This window comes from Argiope bruennichi, chromosome 9 (genome assembly GCF_947563725.1).
Source record: "Argiope bruennichi chromosome 9, qqArgBrue1.1, whole genome shotgun sequence".
NCBI classification, from domain to species: Eukaryota; Metazoa; Arthropoda; class Arachnida; order Araneae; family Araneidae; genus Argiope; species Argiope bruennichi.
Window position 1 is genome coordinate 61947916 of NC_079159.1, and position 13136 is coordinate 61961051.

The following is a 13136-nucleotide window of genomic DNA, read 5'->3' on the forward strand; positions in this document are numbered from 1 at the left end:
ACAGGTTGCGGTAGGGATGATCCATTTTCAATGGGTGGAATCGGAAAGAAGTCTGGGGGGGGGAGTATTCTTTTTCTTGGCGTCAATGTGAAGCGATAACAGAAAATCTATTGCTCATTCGTCTTCTCGCTTTAATCGCAGTTGCACGTATCTTTATATTCGCTTAACTTATTTCTTTTATATTTTATTAATCTTTTCTTTGGTTAATATTAACTGCATTTTATTATTTAATATTTTTTTTTTGTCTCGTAAATTTTGACATCCTTTAAAATGCCTTTTCGATTTAAGAAAGGAGAGATCACACGTAAAATCACAAGCACGTAAAATTGTGCATAATGTTGCAGAGTTCTGCTCCGAAGAAGCTGCAGCAAAATCTTTGAAGGTTCCTCTTCCACAAGCCATGAAAAGAGCTGCTCAGGCGACTGGAGTGCCGGAAGGCACTATTAGGAAAATTAAAAATGAAGTTTCGACACTGGACAAAACGGAAGTTTTGAGTACTCCTGGAAAGCACCGTAAAAGGCCTATTGACCGAAATTGTGAAATTGACGACTTCGACAAATGTGTTATTCGTCAAACAGTTCAAGATTTTTACGTCCAGCAAAAGAAAGTGCCTTCTTTAAGAAAATTACTTCCCGTATTGAGAGAGAAGTTGAATTTTCATTGGAATAAGGAATCATTGAGGAAAGTTTTGCATTCAATGAATTTTCGCTGGAAGAAATGCGCGAATAAAAGAAAATTTCTCATCGAAAGACCTGATATTGTGTTTTGGAGAAACAACTACTTGCGAAAAATGAGGCAGTACAGAAAAAGTAAATGCCAGATAGTTTTCATTGATGAAACGTGGGTCGACAGTAATCTAACATTTAGAAAATGCTGGCAAAGTGATACAATTTCAGGAGCCGAAATAAATGTAAATTCCAAAAATCGATTGATCATTGTGCATGCTGGCTCGTCCACGGGATTTATTCCTGGCGCTCAATTAATTTACAAAGCGTCAACTAAAACTGGTGATTATCATGGCCAAATGAATTATGAAAATTTTGAGAAATGGGTGTTGGAAAAACTCATTCCAAATTTGCGCCCAAAAAGTGTCGTGTGCATGGACAATGCTCCATATCACACAAAAGTTGCAAATCCGACACCTACCAAATACAGTACGAAGAAAGAAATGACCGATTGGCTGATTAATAACGGAATAGAATGCGATATGAAAATGATTAAAGCGGAACTGTATTCGCTAATTGATAGGAATCGCCCTAAAGAAATCATATATAAAATTGACAGCATAATAAAAGAAAATGGGCATTATGTCTTGCGACTTCCCCCCTACCATTGCGATTTAAATGCGATTGAATACGTTTGGTCTTCAGTCAAAAGACTCATCAAAGAGAGAAATATAACAGGAGACTTAAGTTTAGAAAACTTACAGAATCTGTTGTGCGATGCTTTGGGAGGAGTGTCTTCCGAGGAATGGGAGGCTCATTGCCGTCATGTGGAAAAACTTGAAAATTCTTATTGGGAAAAAGATGGAATTTTAGAGGAAGTAGTAGACGAACTGGTAGTTCAAATTGGAAGTACTGAATCGGATTCCGATTCAGAAGAAACGGAATCATGTGACAGTGATTCAGAATTTTTTTAAGAAACTACACAACTGTCACTCGATCTCTGCTAGTTTTGTCATTTTAAAATAATATAGTTTTGCATTCTTTTAATCATAATTAATATATTTTATAAATAAAAAGTGAGTTTTAAAATTGCTTTTTTATTTCTTTTCGATTATTCAATTATAGATTATAGCAGAATGGAATTGTATTTAGTCTAATACATTTTGTTTCTAATACATTGTTATTATTTTCTATTTTTTTCATTAATGTGTTCTTGATTTCTACCATTCATGTTTGTGTTAATAATCAAAAGTTTCAGTTTAACATAGTTTTGATTGTCCTTATTTTTTAAAGTCTGTTTTATTTATTTATTTTGCAGATTTTACTAAATTTAAAGCATGAAATTTAGTTAGTTAATTGCTGATTAATTAATTTTTATAATTGTTATGATAATACTTTAAATTGTAGAAAGTGAAACGAAGAAAGAAACAATAGATTCTAATATTTATCAGGAAATAATAGAATATTTTAGCATGAAGTTACTATGGGCTAAATTAAGATAAAACCTTGGAAATTAATTCAATTGAAATTAGAGTTTAAAATATCATTATATATATACTTTTATAGCTTTTTCTGGATCAAAAACTTTTATTTAATGTTATAAACTGAAATTTAATAAAATAATTATCGTAAATTAGAATTTAACTTTTTAGCATAAATAAGATCGCCTTTTGAATTGATCGATATATGGAACTGGAAAATATAGAAATCCATTTCAGATTATATTTATAAAAAAAATGCACAGTTCAAACTTTTAAAGCAAATTATACTCAGCTGTTTGTATAAGTAAAATAAATTGATCATTCATTTTGAATTTTTTATTTGAAAAGTGTATTGAAAATTTATTAAAAAAAAGTTCTTGCAGGGAACTTTGAATTCCATTATTTTTTAAACAAGTATATTTCACAATTCAGTATTTTATTTTCATAGAAATTATTGAGTAATTTCCTTAAATCTACAGGTATAATTAATTTAGTTATCTACTATCACAATCATTGCCAAGATAAAAAAAAAATGAGGAGGGGAAAAAAACCCCGTTGTTTTAACCTTTTGCTCTTAGTGTTAAATAATAATTATGAGAAATTGTATTTATAGTTTTAAAAAAAAAGAATTACTTTGAAATTCAAAATAGTGATTCTATTATGCTATATGAAAATATTTAGAGATTAAAACGATTTAATTTCTTTTCTGGAATTGAATGAGTATATGCAATTATTAAGAAGTAATTCTATTAAATTTTTATCGCTAAATATTATTCAACTATATAATGGTATGAAAAAATATTATATTATAGGTAGCGCATTACTTTTTTTTCAATAAAATAAAGAAAAATAGTCATTTATTGAGACTTGTTGTCTCGCCTCTCTGTAGTTTCAATAGCTTTCCTTCTTAACTAGGATTCCAAGAATCTAAAAATTGTATGCACGTTAATGTGAGTTAGAAGGATTAAAGTATTTAACGAGATTCCTTTCTACTCAGGTGCACTGATTGTGATAGTAAAACGGTAGCAGATATGTATTCTCAAACGGTATTGATAGGCTTTGAATAGAAATGTGAAGAACATTAGGAGTGAAGAATTTTCAACCCCGAAATGATAAAATGCATGCAGGAATTTGGATCCTTTATTGCTTCGAGGATACATTGAAAGGAAAAGCTCATTTATCACTCTTATTTGAATTGACAGCTCGTGAGAAAATTTTTTCTTTGAAATAATTGTATTTCTTTTTCAAGCCGGGGGAAATGAATAAATGGTAATCTGGAATACAAAAACAAACTTTTACCGTGTTTTTCGTAGAATAATGTAAAGCGATATTGGGCTTATTTAGTTGGGTTCCTTTAAATCTGGGACATCTGGCACGTGCATGAATGAACACTTGAATTATCTTCAAATTCAGAATACTTTTATATATAAACTTTGCGAAATTAATTATGCTGTAAAAAGCTTGTGCATATTGAAAATAAGTTACAAATCACAGTTTGATTTTTAAAAATCTGAAAATTGATAGTGTGGTAATCGTTAATTTTGTGTTTCGGGAAATAGTATATACATCAGAAAAATAAATATAAATTTGGAAAGGTTTCAAACCTATTTAACAATGAGCATTTTACTTTAAAACAAAATAAAAGCACTTTTATAAAATTTATGAAATAAGTACGATTAATTATGTTAAATTACGATTAATTATGTTAAATTAGATTACCTCGCGTTTGCTGCGGAGAATTTGATATTAATAACTTATATAAATTTAGAGCAAATGAAATGAAGACGATTAATGTTTTGTCATGCATGATTTTACTTCTTAATTTTTTTTTTTTTTTTTCTTCTTGTGTAGTCGTTAGACATACAAATATTTATTCAGTTTTTCTATTTGATTTGTTTTGTTCTTTGTATACATATGACAGGAATGCCGGATATTTTCAATATTCCGAGTATGCAAATGATTTTCAGCTGAGTGAATTATTTTTTTAAATTGGTTTTCAAGAATTAAATGCAATAATACCAAATATCGCCACTTTGGCGCTAAACGTGCCAATGTAAGAAACTTGAATGAATTTCTACCTCTGCGAAATGAACTCTTCCTACAGTAACCTGTTTCTATAACGCCCGCCGTAAACATAGACGAATGTCTAGCAGTATTCTTGTCGTGGACAGAACTAGCGTCTCAATCGCAACGTCTATCCCTATGGGATGGGCGAATCCATCCCAAACCATACTTTCGACAGGTAGGGACGTTGACCGAGAGGGGCAGCAGGGATAAACGTTGTCTTTTAAATGTTGAGTTGTAGCTCAACACTTATCCCGCTTCAATTGAATCGTTTTCCGCTGGAGTGGAAGGATGCGTTTTCCAAGCAAGGTGTTGGTTGACATATTAGCTTAAAATATATTTTTCAGTGACCTTCATCTTATTCAATGGATATTTAATACAAATACCATTTATTTTACCAAAAGCAATATTTCAGACAATTCATTTTCAGGCTTTTACTTGTTTTCTACTGTTTTTTTTATTATTATTACTAATTCTGTTTTTATAGGGTTCTGAATTTCTTGATATTAATGAATCTTGAAATCATTTAAAAGTACTTTTGACCCGACGAATGTTTCCATTAATACATCATCTTCAAAACTGGTAATTTACTGATTTTGAAAAAAATTTAATTGTAATATGATAACATTCCTTTACAGAAAAATTTCTCAATAATATGGAAACATATTTTTCATTTACATCTAACATGTACTATTTCTGCAGTAAGTAAAAAAGATGTGCCTATTATATGATTGTATGGATATAATATCTTTATAGTCTGAGAAAAAAAAATATTCTGCCAATGGTTATATTTGCCTTTATATTCCCAGAACAGTGTATGTCTTTTTTTTTATAATTCCTAAATTTCACATTTCTATTTGTCTTAATATGTTACCATGAACGGAAAAAAAAAAAAAAAATGTATACTGATATTTTTAAATTTAAAATTTGACATGAGAACATTTCAATTTTGTAATAAACTAAAATTTGGATTTTTTAAACCATAGATAGTCACAAAAGGCATTGACAAATTGAAGCATCTGAAATATATATACTTTAAATAGAATATGCTTCCTGATATAATCTTTCTGTAGAAGTATTTTCTATAATATGATTAGAATGTTGTTAATTCAGAATATAAACTCAAACAGAATAAATTTGGAATGGATTTAGAATGTGTTCTGATATTTTGCATTTTCTGCAGTCCCAATTTAAAGATATAGCTGACCAATTTTTTTCTGAAATAAAAATTTCATTCCCAAAACTGTATCATGTTCTCATATCATAAAAACACAATTTAAGACATTATTTGGGAACTTCATATGTTTTACATTTATTTTCCATTAGCCAGTTGCAGTTATATAGTTTCTAAAAATAATTATGCAATGATAAATTCTTTTTAAAAAGAAAAAATCCAAGTAAAATATTGCACACATAGATTCATAGTGTCTCTTTTAGAATGTACTAAGTATTCAAAAATTGATTATTCAAAATCAATTGTAGTATTGGCAATTTGAATCTTAGAACGTTTTTTAACGATAAAATGCGACACATCACATGATTTGTGAGAAGATATACTAGTGTTTAAAATACTTAGGTAAATTTTTCCTTCTTGTCGCTTTCTTTACTTTATTGATCCTGAAATTGTAATTATGGTATCTATGTTTTTCAGTTGTAATATTTTTTTTTTTTTTATATTATGCGTTGTTCTCATTCTTAATAAAGTTTACACATTTTGCTTAGCATTTTATATGTAGTTTGTGCATTTAATATGTGTCTATTCATTGCAAAACCCTCTTGATAATGTTAATTCCTTTCATTAAAATTTTACATTGTAAATTAGAGCCAAATATATCAATTCAATAGACAAATTTTTTTTTTCATATTAGTATTTCAATTTAGTTACATGCTAAATAATTTGCTGTTTTTATTATTTGATTTTTGAAAGTTATATAGTAAAATATTCTACATCCAAAGCATCTCCTATTATGCAATATCAATGTTTGTTGGACTAACTCGGTCAAATATTCATGTATAAATGTTTTTCATTGTTAGTCTTATAAATTATGAGAATTACCGATATAATTCAGTAAAATAAATAACAAATTATAGTTATTTTTTTAATCACTAACCACTTACCAAAGACATTTTTAGCAGGCATTCAGCAAAGTGTAGCCTTCTGTAACCAATCTGTAAATATTTTTACTATATTCTTTAACACTGTAACAATTCTATATTTTAAGTGAATAAATATTTTTCCTATACCTATAGCAAAATTATGAAAATTACATATATAATGCACAATGGTTCCAATGCTAATTGAGAGTACATTATCTATGCTTATCATTCATATTTTGGTTTCCTTAATGATTTCGAAGCAAACCTAATGAAAACAAATATATTATTTTCTTAACTGCCTCACAAAAATGAGCTGTTATGTAAATATTTAAAAACAAGTTTTAATCAAATTACTTTCATTCTGTTTACTTTTCTTCAAGAGTGTCCATCCAACTTTATTTTGTGTTTATTTTTTTTTTTATTGTAAAACAATAAAATAAATAATATAAAATTATAGAAATATAATATTTCTTCTCATAGAAAAGAACATATTTTTATATAAATACTAATAAAAAAATGGAAATAACTATTTTCATTATATTTTTTTAATTTGTGTTAAGTTTTTTTTTTCTGCCTCTTATAGTCAAATAGCACAATAAGTTCTTCAAATGATGAAATATATTGTATGCTTTTGAAAAATTCTTTGTTTCTAATAAAACTACAATGCTATATTGTTTAATAATTAGATACAATATACCAATGGAGAAACTAAATTGCATTTGAAATTTTTAAAAAATCTGCCTTGAAAAATTTAGATTCATTTGTATATTAAGTAAAGAAACTATTTCATTTCTTATTCTATATTCAATAAAGATAATAAAAAAAAAGTTGTTTGCTATAGAAAGTTTATAAAATATTATTATTTAAATTTATTAAATTAAAAGTTTCTATAAAATATCCATTAACTATCATCAAATTTATTCAATTCTTGAGAGCTGAAGTTCTACAGATTCACTAGTTTATGAAATGACAGACAGTAGATGAAATGGGATTAAAACTCACATTGAAATATGCGGAAAAGAGAAAGCAGCTGAATATGCCAAAAAGGCTGCACAGAAAGACCAAATGGATATTGTAATCCCAAAATCATTCTAAAGGCCTTATCACACGGGCAAATACCGTCTACACTTTCGTGGGCAATTTTCCGTTTTTACCCGCAAGCAACCGGTCAAGCAAGTTTTCCGTCATCGTGAGCTTTTTCAAACCTGCTTGAAAATGTAGACGATAGCGACGGAAAGATTGTTTGCAAACGAAATTCAACCAATCGTGCATGTCTTTGGTACTGACGTAGTTGCCAAGAATGGCGCGATTGTCGCCAATATGAAACTAATTTGTAAACACATTTCCAAAATGTTCTATGGTCGTGTGATAAAAAATGGGTTTTGATCGACTTTATTCATCAAAAACCGGCTATTTGGAATCCACTGAATATTCATTATTAAAGACAAATGCTACACGAAGAAATTCGTACAATAATTAAGACGAAGAGATATTGACACCCGTAGATAGTCATTAAAACTAAGAAAATTTATTTTCAGAATTAAAAAAATTATTAATGTTTATGTGAATTGTCTTCTTTTTGTGAACTGTATTTGATCAGATTAAATCTTTAATTTTTTTTTAAAATAATGGTATAATTTTTGAATTTCTAAAATATGTAATTAACATCTTCCATACAGTTGAAAAATTATTTAATTCTTTGCTGTTGTGAAAGTTAATAAGGATCAATTCATTTTCTTACCTCTGAAATATTGTTCAGCACATTATATAGTACATTTAAGGGAACTGAAGAATATGAATAATTCTGTTATTGTTTAATGCTTTGATTAATAAATAATAGTGAAGTTTTTATTTTTAAAATTAATTGCACATCCAACTCACAAAATCGCTTTTTTAGCATATTTCTGTGTTCAATTTGATTTTCACAATTTAATCTATGAAATACCAATACAGATACATTATGCAATTATTAGATTTTTTTTTGTACGTAAACCTGTCATTATTACTGAAAAATTAACAAAATTGATGAAACAGCAATATATCCCACGATATAATGTATGGAATGTATGAACAGGAATCCCACTAACGAAATGTGTAAACTACAGATATTCACCAAACAGAAAAAACGAATAAAGAGCGATAAATTAGCCATAAAGTACACCTCTGTTTTAGGTTTACCATACAGCAAATCCCCACATGACGTCACTACACACATTTTTCGGCCCCACTATCCGTAAATCTAAAAATGGTTAACTTTGGAGTGATATGAAACTGACCTTAGTAATTACAGTGCATCATACATGGCTTATTTTAGTTTGGAAGTATTGTTTTCTTGTGTGTGGGAAAAAAAAAGGGTTATGTATTATTTGTCTGCAATTTAAATTGCAAGGGCACAGCGACGTCTGCGTTTGTTGCAGGTGTCGTTTATATCATATGTCGGTAGATTACTTAGGGTGGGGTTGTCTATATTTATGATGTTTCCATAGAAGTTTTGGGCTTGTTTGAGGATGAATTGTTTGATTGGGGGGATGTTCAGAGCTTTAATGATTTCCGCATTTCTGATGAACCATCTGGCCCTGACTATCAATCCTTAATGTTTTGTTTTCCAGTGCGACTATTTTTTGTAGGTTAGTTTTCGCCGTAGCAGCCCAGATCGGACATGCATAAGTAAGTATTGGTCTTAGATATGCTAGGTAAATGAGGACTTTATTGTTTATTGACAGACCTGAATTTCTGCAAATTAGCGGGTATTGGATTCTGAAAGCCAAATTAAATTTTTCTCTTGTTTTATTTATGTGCGTTTTGTAATTTAAGTTTTTATCTAGTGTTATTCCTAGGTATTTGACCTCGTTTTGCCAGCTGATTTCAGTTTTGTATATTTGGATTTTGGGCCAGTTATTATTTTTCTTGGAGAATAAGATTGCCTCTGTTTTGTCCACGTTGAGTTTTATTTTCCAGCGGGTTAGCCAATTTTCGAGATTATTAATGTAATTTTGTAGGGGGATGATTGTTTACTGAGGGTTTTTGCCTTGGGAGAGAATTGCAGTATCGTCTGCATAGAGACTTATCATGATGTCTTTTTGTTGGGGTATGTCATTCAGATAGAGTAGGAATATGACAGGTGCCAGAATTCCGCCTTGGGGTACCCCGGCTCTGAGTTTTCTTTTTGTTGAATCCGTCTGGTTAACTTGCACTGTGAAATATCGGTCCGTGAGGTAAGATTTAATTATGTCAACTATTGTTTTGGGGAAATTGTAAGCAATTAATTTATGTATTAGGCCTGGGATCCAAACTTTATCGAATGCTTTTGCTATGTCCAAGAATATGGCTGCTGTTGGTTTTTTGTTTTTCCTTCCTTCATGAAGGAATTATATCATGCGGAGTAATTGATGAGTGGTGGAGAGTTTCTCCGTGAAGCCAAATTGCTGTGGGATTGAGATGCCAAGTTCTTTACTGTGTGTTAAGTATCTTGTGAGGATTATTTTTTCAGTTAGTTTGCTGAGGGTTGGGAGTAGGGAAATTGGTCTGTAGTTGACTGGCAGGGAGGGGTCTTTTCCAGGTTTAAGTATAGGGATAACTCTCGCAATTTTCCAGCATTTAAGGAAGTATTTGAGCTTTAGGATTTCGTTTACTAAGAGGCTTAGTTTGATAATGATATTGTCAGGTAGTTTTTTGAGCATCTTGTTGGTTATTGCACCGGGACCTGGGGCTTCGTTAATTTTTATTTTCTTGATGAATTGAACTATTTCCGATGGCATTACTTTGAGGTAGTTTGTGTCAAGGTTTTTGAGCTCGTATGCTGCTATTGATCTCTCAACAATGCTTTCTGTGCTTGGATCACTAAGATTATATAGGTTGAATTGCTCTTCCAGCTGGTTTGCAATTAGCTCAGCTTTTTCAGCATCTGTGTGTGCTAGAAGTTTGGTGACTGGGTCAGTTAGTTGGGGGATGTTCGTTCTTTTCCGTTTGAGTTTTTTGGTTGCTCTCTATAACGAGTTATCTTGGGGGTTGAGCATTTCGTTTTGATAGATGTATATGCTTCTATTGTATTCTAGGACCGCAAAGCGAAATTTTTCCTGGGCTTAGTGCAGACGGTATTTGGCTGTGTGATAAGGCCTTTATAAAGGCAAAATATAATAGGTTTGCCAGTCTGGAGGTTGCCAGCTTTGGCGCGTTATCGCAACTTGGCGAAGAGGGGGGTTAAACTCCGGTTCACCCAAGCCTTTTACAAACAGTTTGAAGATTCTTTGAACTTCCGTTGGTCGTTGTTTTTTTATGCAAAAATTTTGATAGTTAATGAGCATAATACCCAGTCACAATAATCACTGTTTATAATTAACTTAACTTTGTGGTAATTGACTTAATTTTTGTGGTAATTGTTTCTTAATTTTGTGGTAACGGGGTAACTGGCTGTAATAAAAAAAAAGAAAAAGGTTCCGATTCGTAAAGGGGCAAGGGGCCTGCAATATGATTAGCATCCAACTGCACGCGGGGAACAGTCTGAATAACATTCTTCTAGATTGGTCATGGACCATCCTTGTTCACCCAAGTTGTAGGTAACTCTTGTTTCTGAAAAAGATTCTTTTTCTCAGTTTGGATCCCTTCGATCCCATATTGATTTCAAAACTTTTGCTAGTGCCAGATAATTCTTGGATTGTCTAATTCCCCGTACCAGCATCACAGTGGTAATCCTGGTTCATAATAAAGTTTTGGGATCAAGGCTTAGGGTGCACTTAAATGGATAGGACTAATATTAGATTTTATGTAAGAAGTGGAATATCTCTCATCTGTGTTTAAATAATGTACATGTTGACAATGCAAAATTTTTACTTTTTGTTTCTGTTTAATGCTGCTTGCTGGATGTGTTGCTACCATAGAACGATTATCAGGTTTAAATCTCATGTGGTCTTCAGATTAGCGCATCTTTTATGCTCATCATTCTGGTTGTCAATCAAGTACCTCTCAGAAGTTTTCTTTCTTTTTTTTTTTTTTCCTGCTACTGGTGGTATAGAGAATTTACCAGCAGAGGAATTTTCAGAACACTCCGAATTTCCTTAACTTCTTTCTCTGTTGCATTTTTGACATTTAAGAAATCTAAATCAGAAAGTCGTAGATTCATATCTGTTTCCATAACACGACATTCTCTAGCGCAAAAGAATCGGCAATTGTGACAATTGTCTTGACGGCAATTCTTTAAACTTACTCTGTTATATTTCCTTGCTTACTATAGTAGTTTGAAATTTTGTCATCTCCTTCCTCTGAGTGGAAAAAATTTTGTGCAAAGTTGAAGGATTTTCGAGGATTATTATTAAAATATCAATATTTGAAGCGTTTACAGCTCCTCCTGATTTTTTTGCCAGGATATTGCAAGAAATCAAGAGGAGTTGTAAGAGTTAACTTCCTTTCAAATTCTATATTTTCTAGAAAGTTGCGACTCTATCTTTTGTTGTGTTTCATATATTAAGTTTCCTTGTGTTGCATTAATATCCTTTCAAAAGAAATCAGTGTTTTGCCGTTGGACAGTACATGTTATACCACAAACTCCATGATGGTAAAATTCCAAAACGGCGTCTTATCTTGTTGAATAGAGCAAGAGTACAAATTTACGGTTTAGTTCAATCGAATTTTACTTTCTTTCTAGAAAATATACATAGTATCAATTTTATTGGGTTAAGTTATTGAATTGGTTATTCAAAACAACCCTCTGATTTTGCACTCGGATATGTTACAGGGAATGGAATGGAGGGACGTTCAGATACCGGCTTTTTACGTTTAAATAAAAATCTATTAGGTTGAAAAAAAGATTTAAATTAAAAATTTATAGATATTAAAAATACCTATAAAAATGGGATGTCGAATATTAGGCATCTTAAATAGGTCAGGAGTAATATTAAAAAAAATAATAATTCGAAAAAATATTTTTCACTTTACTTCAGCGAAATATTCGAAATTGCATTTAAATATATTTTATCCAAAAAAAAAATAGTAAAAATTTCAGATTACTATCTGTAACATTTTTTGAAAAATTAATATTTAATGAAAAAAAAATAAGATCTTCGGAAAAATGCATATATTATATTTTAAACTAGCTTACTTTTATTAAATACTAAAACTTACTATTACACTAAAAATATCTATACCTGTACTTTTTATATTATTCAGAATTTTAAGAATCGAATTATAATCAGAAGATAACTACAATTGTAGTCAGATGATCACATACCAAATTTCATTTATTAAAATCATTGCGCTTTTGAGTTATCGCGCTTGCATGCATGCGACAGTATAGATTGATAGTTGGTCAATGTTTTGGCAGAGTTGATTCAAAATTTGTGAAAAATCTACACTTTAGATGATAAAATTGTGAACGAAATTTCATTTACCTAAGTTGCTACATTTTTGGATTATTGCATTTACATGAATATAAAGTACAGATTTACAGAGAGCCAACTCCTTGACGGATTTGGTTCCAAATTTGATAAGAATCTCTATTATTAGTTCAAAATTTTATCAACCTATGTTTTGTAGTTACTATATTCTTTTGTACCAAGGTAGCTGGAGATACAGGTTTTCTGAGGATTACGTTTAAAATTTCTTAGATATCTACAAATTTGACGCAAAAAAATCTATTCTAAATTTTATTCTATTCCAATCCATTTAACTCAAAGCGTTTTTGAACTATCGTGTTCACAAATAGACGGATAGACATAATCCTAAAGATGTGCTTTTCGTATTCAAGAAGGTTTATAACGTGAAGATTCGTCTACAAATTTGACGTAAAAAAATCTATTCCAAATTTTATTCTCAATCCATTTAACTCAAAGCGTTT

At 30.4% G+C, this 13136-nt stretch overlaps 1 protein-coding gene across 1 annotated transcript in view; it reads right to left on the reverse strand.

Annotated features, from left to right (window-relative positions):
* Window positions 1–1507, reverse strand: part of LOC129983559 (17-beta-hydroxysteroid dehydrogenase type 6-like) — a 28129-nt gene extending 26622 nt beyond the window's left edge. Inside the window, exon 1 of the mRNA XM_056093083.1 lies at window positions 1428–1507. Coding sequence (XP_055949058.1) covers window positions 1428–1492 — 65 coding nt within the window. The 5' untranslated portion in view covers window positions 1493–1507. The remainder of the gene's footprint in view (window positions 1–1427) is intronic.
* Window positions 1508–13136: the final 11629 nt, after the last annotated feature.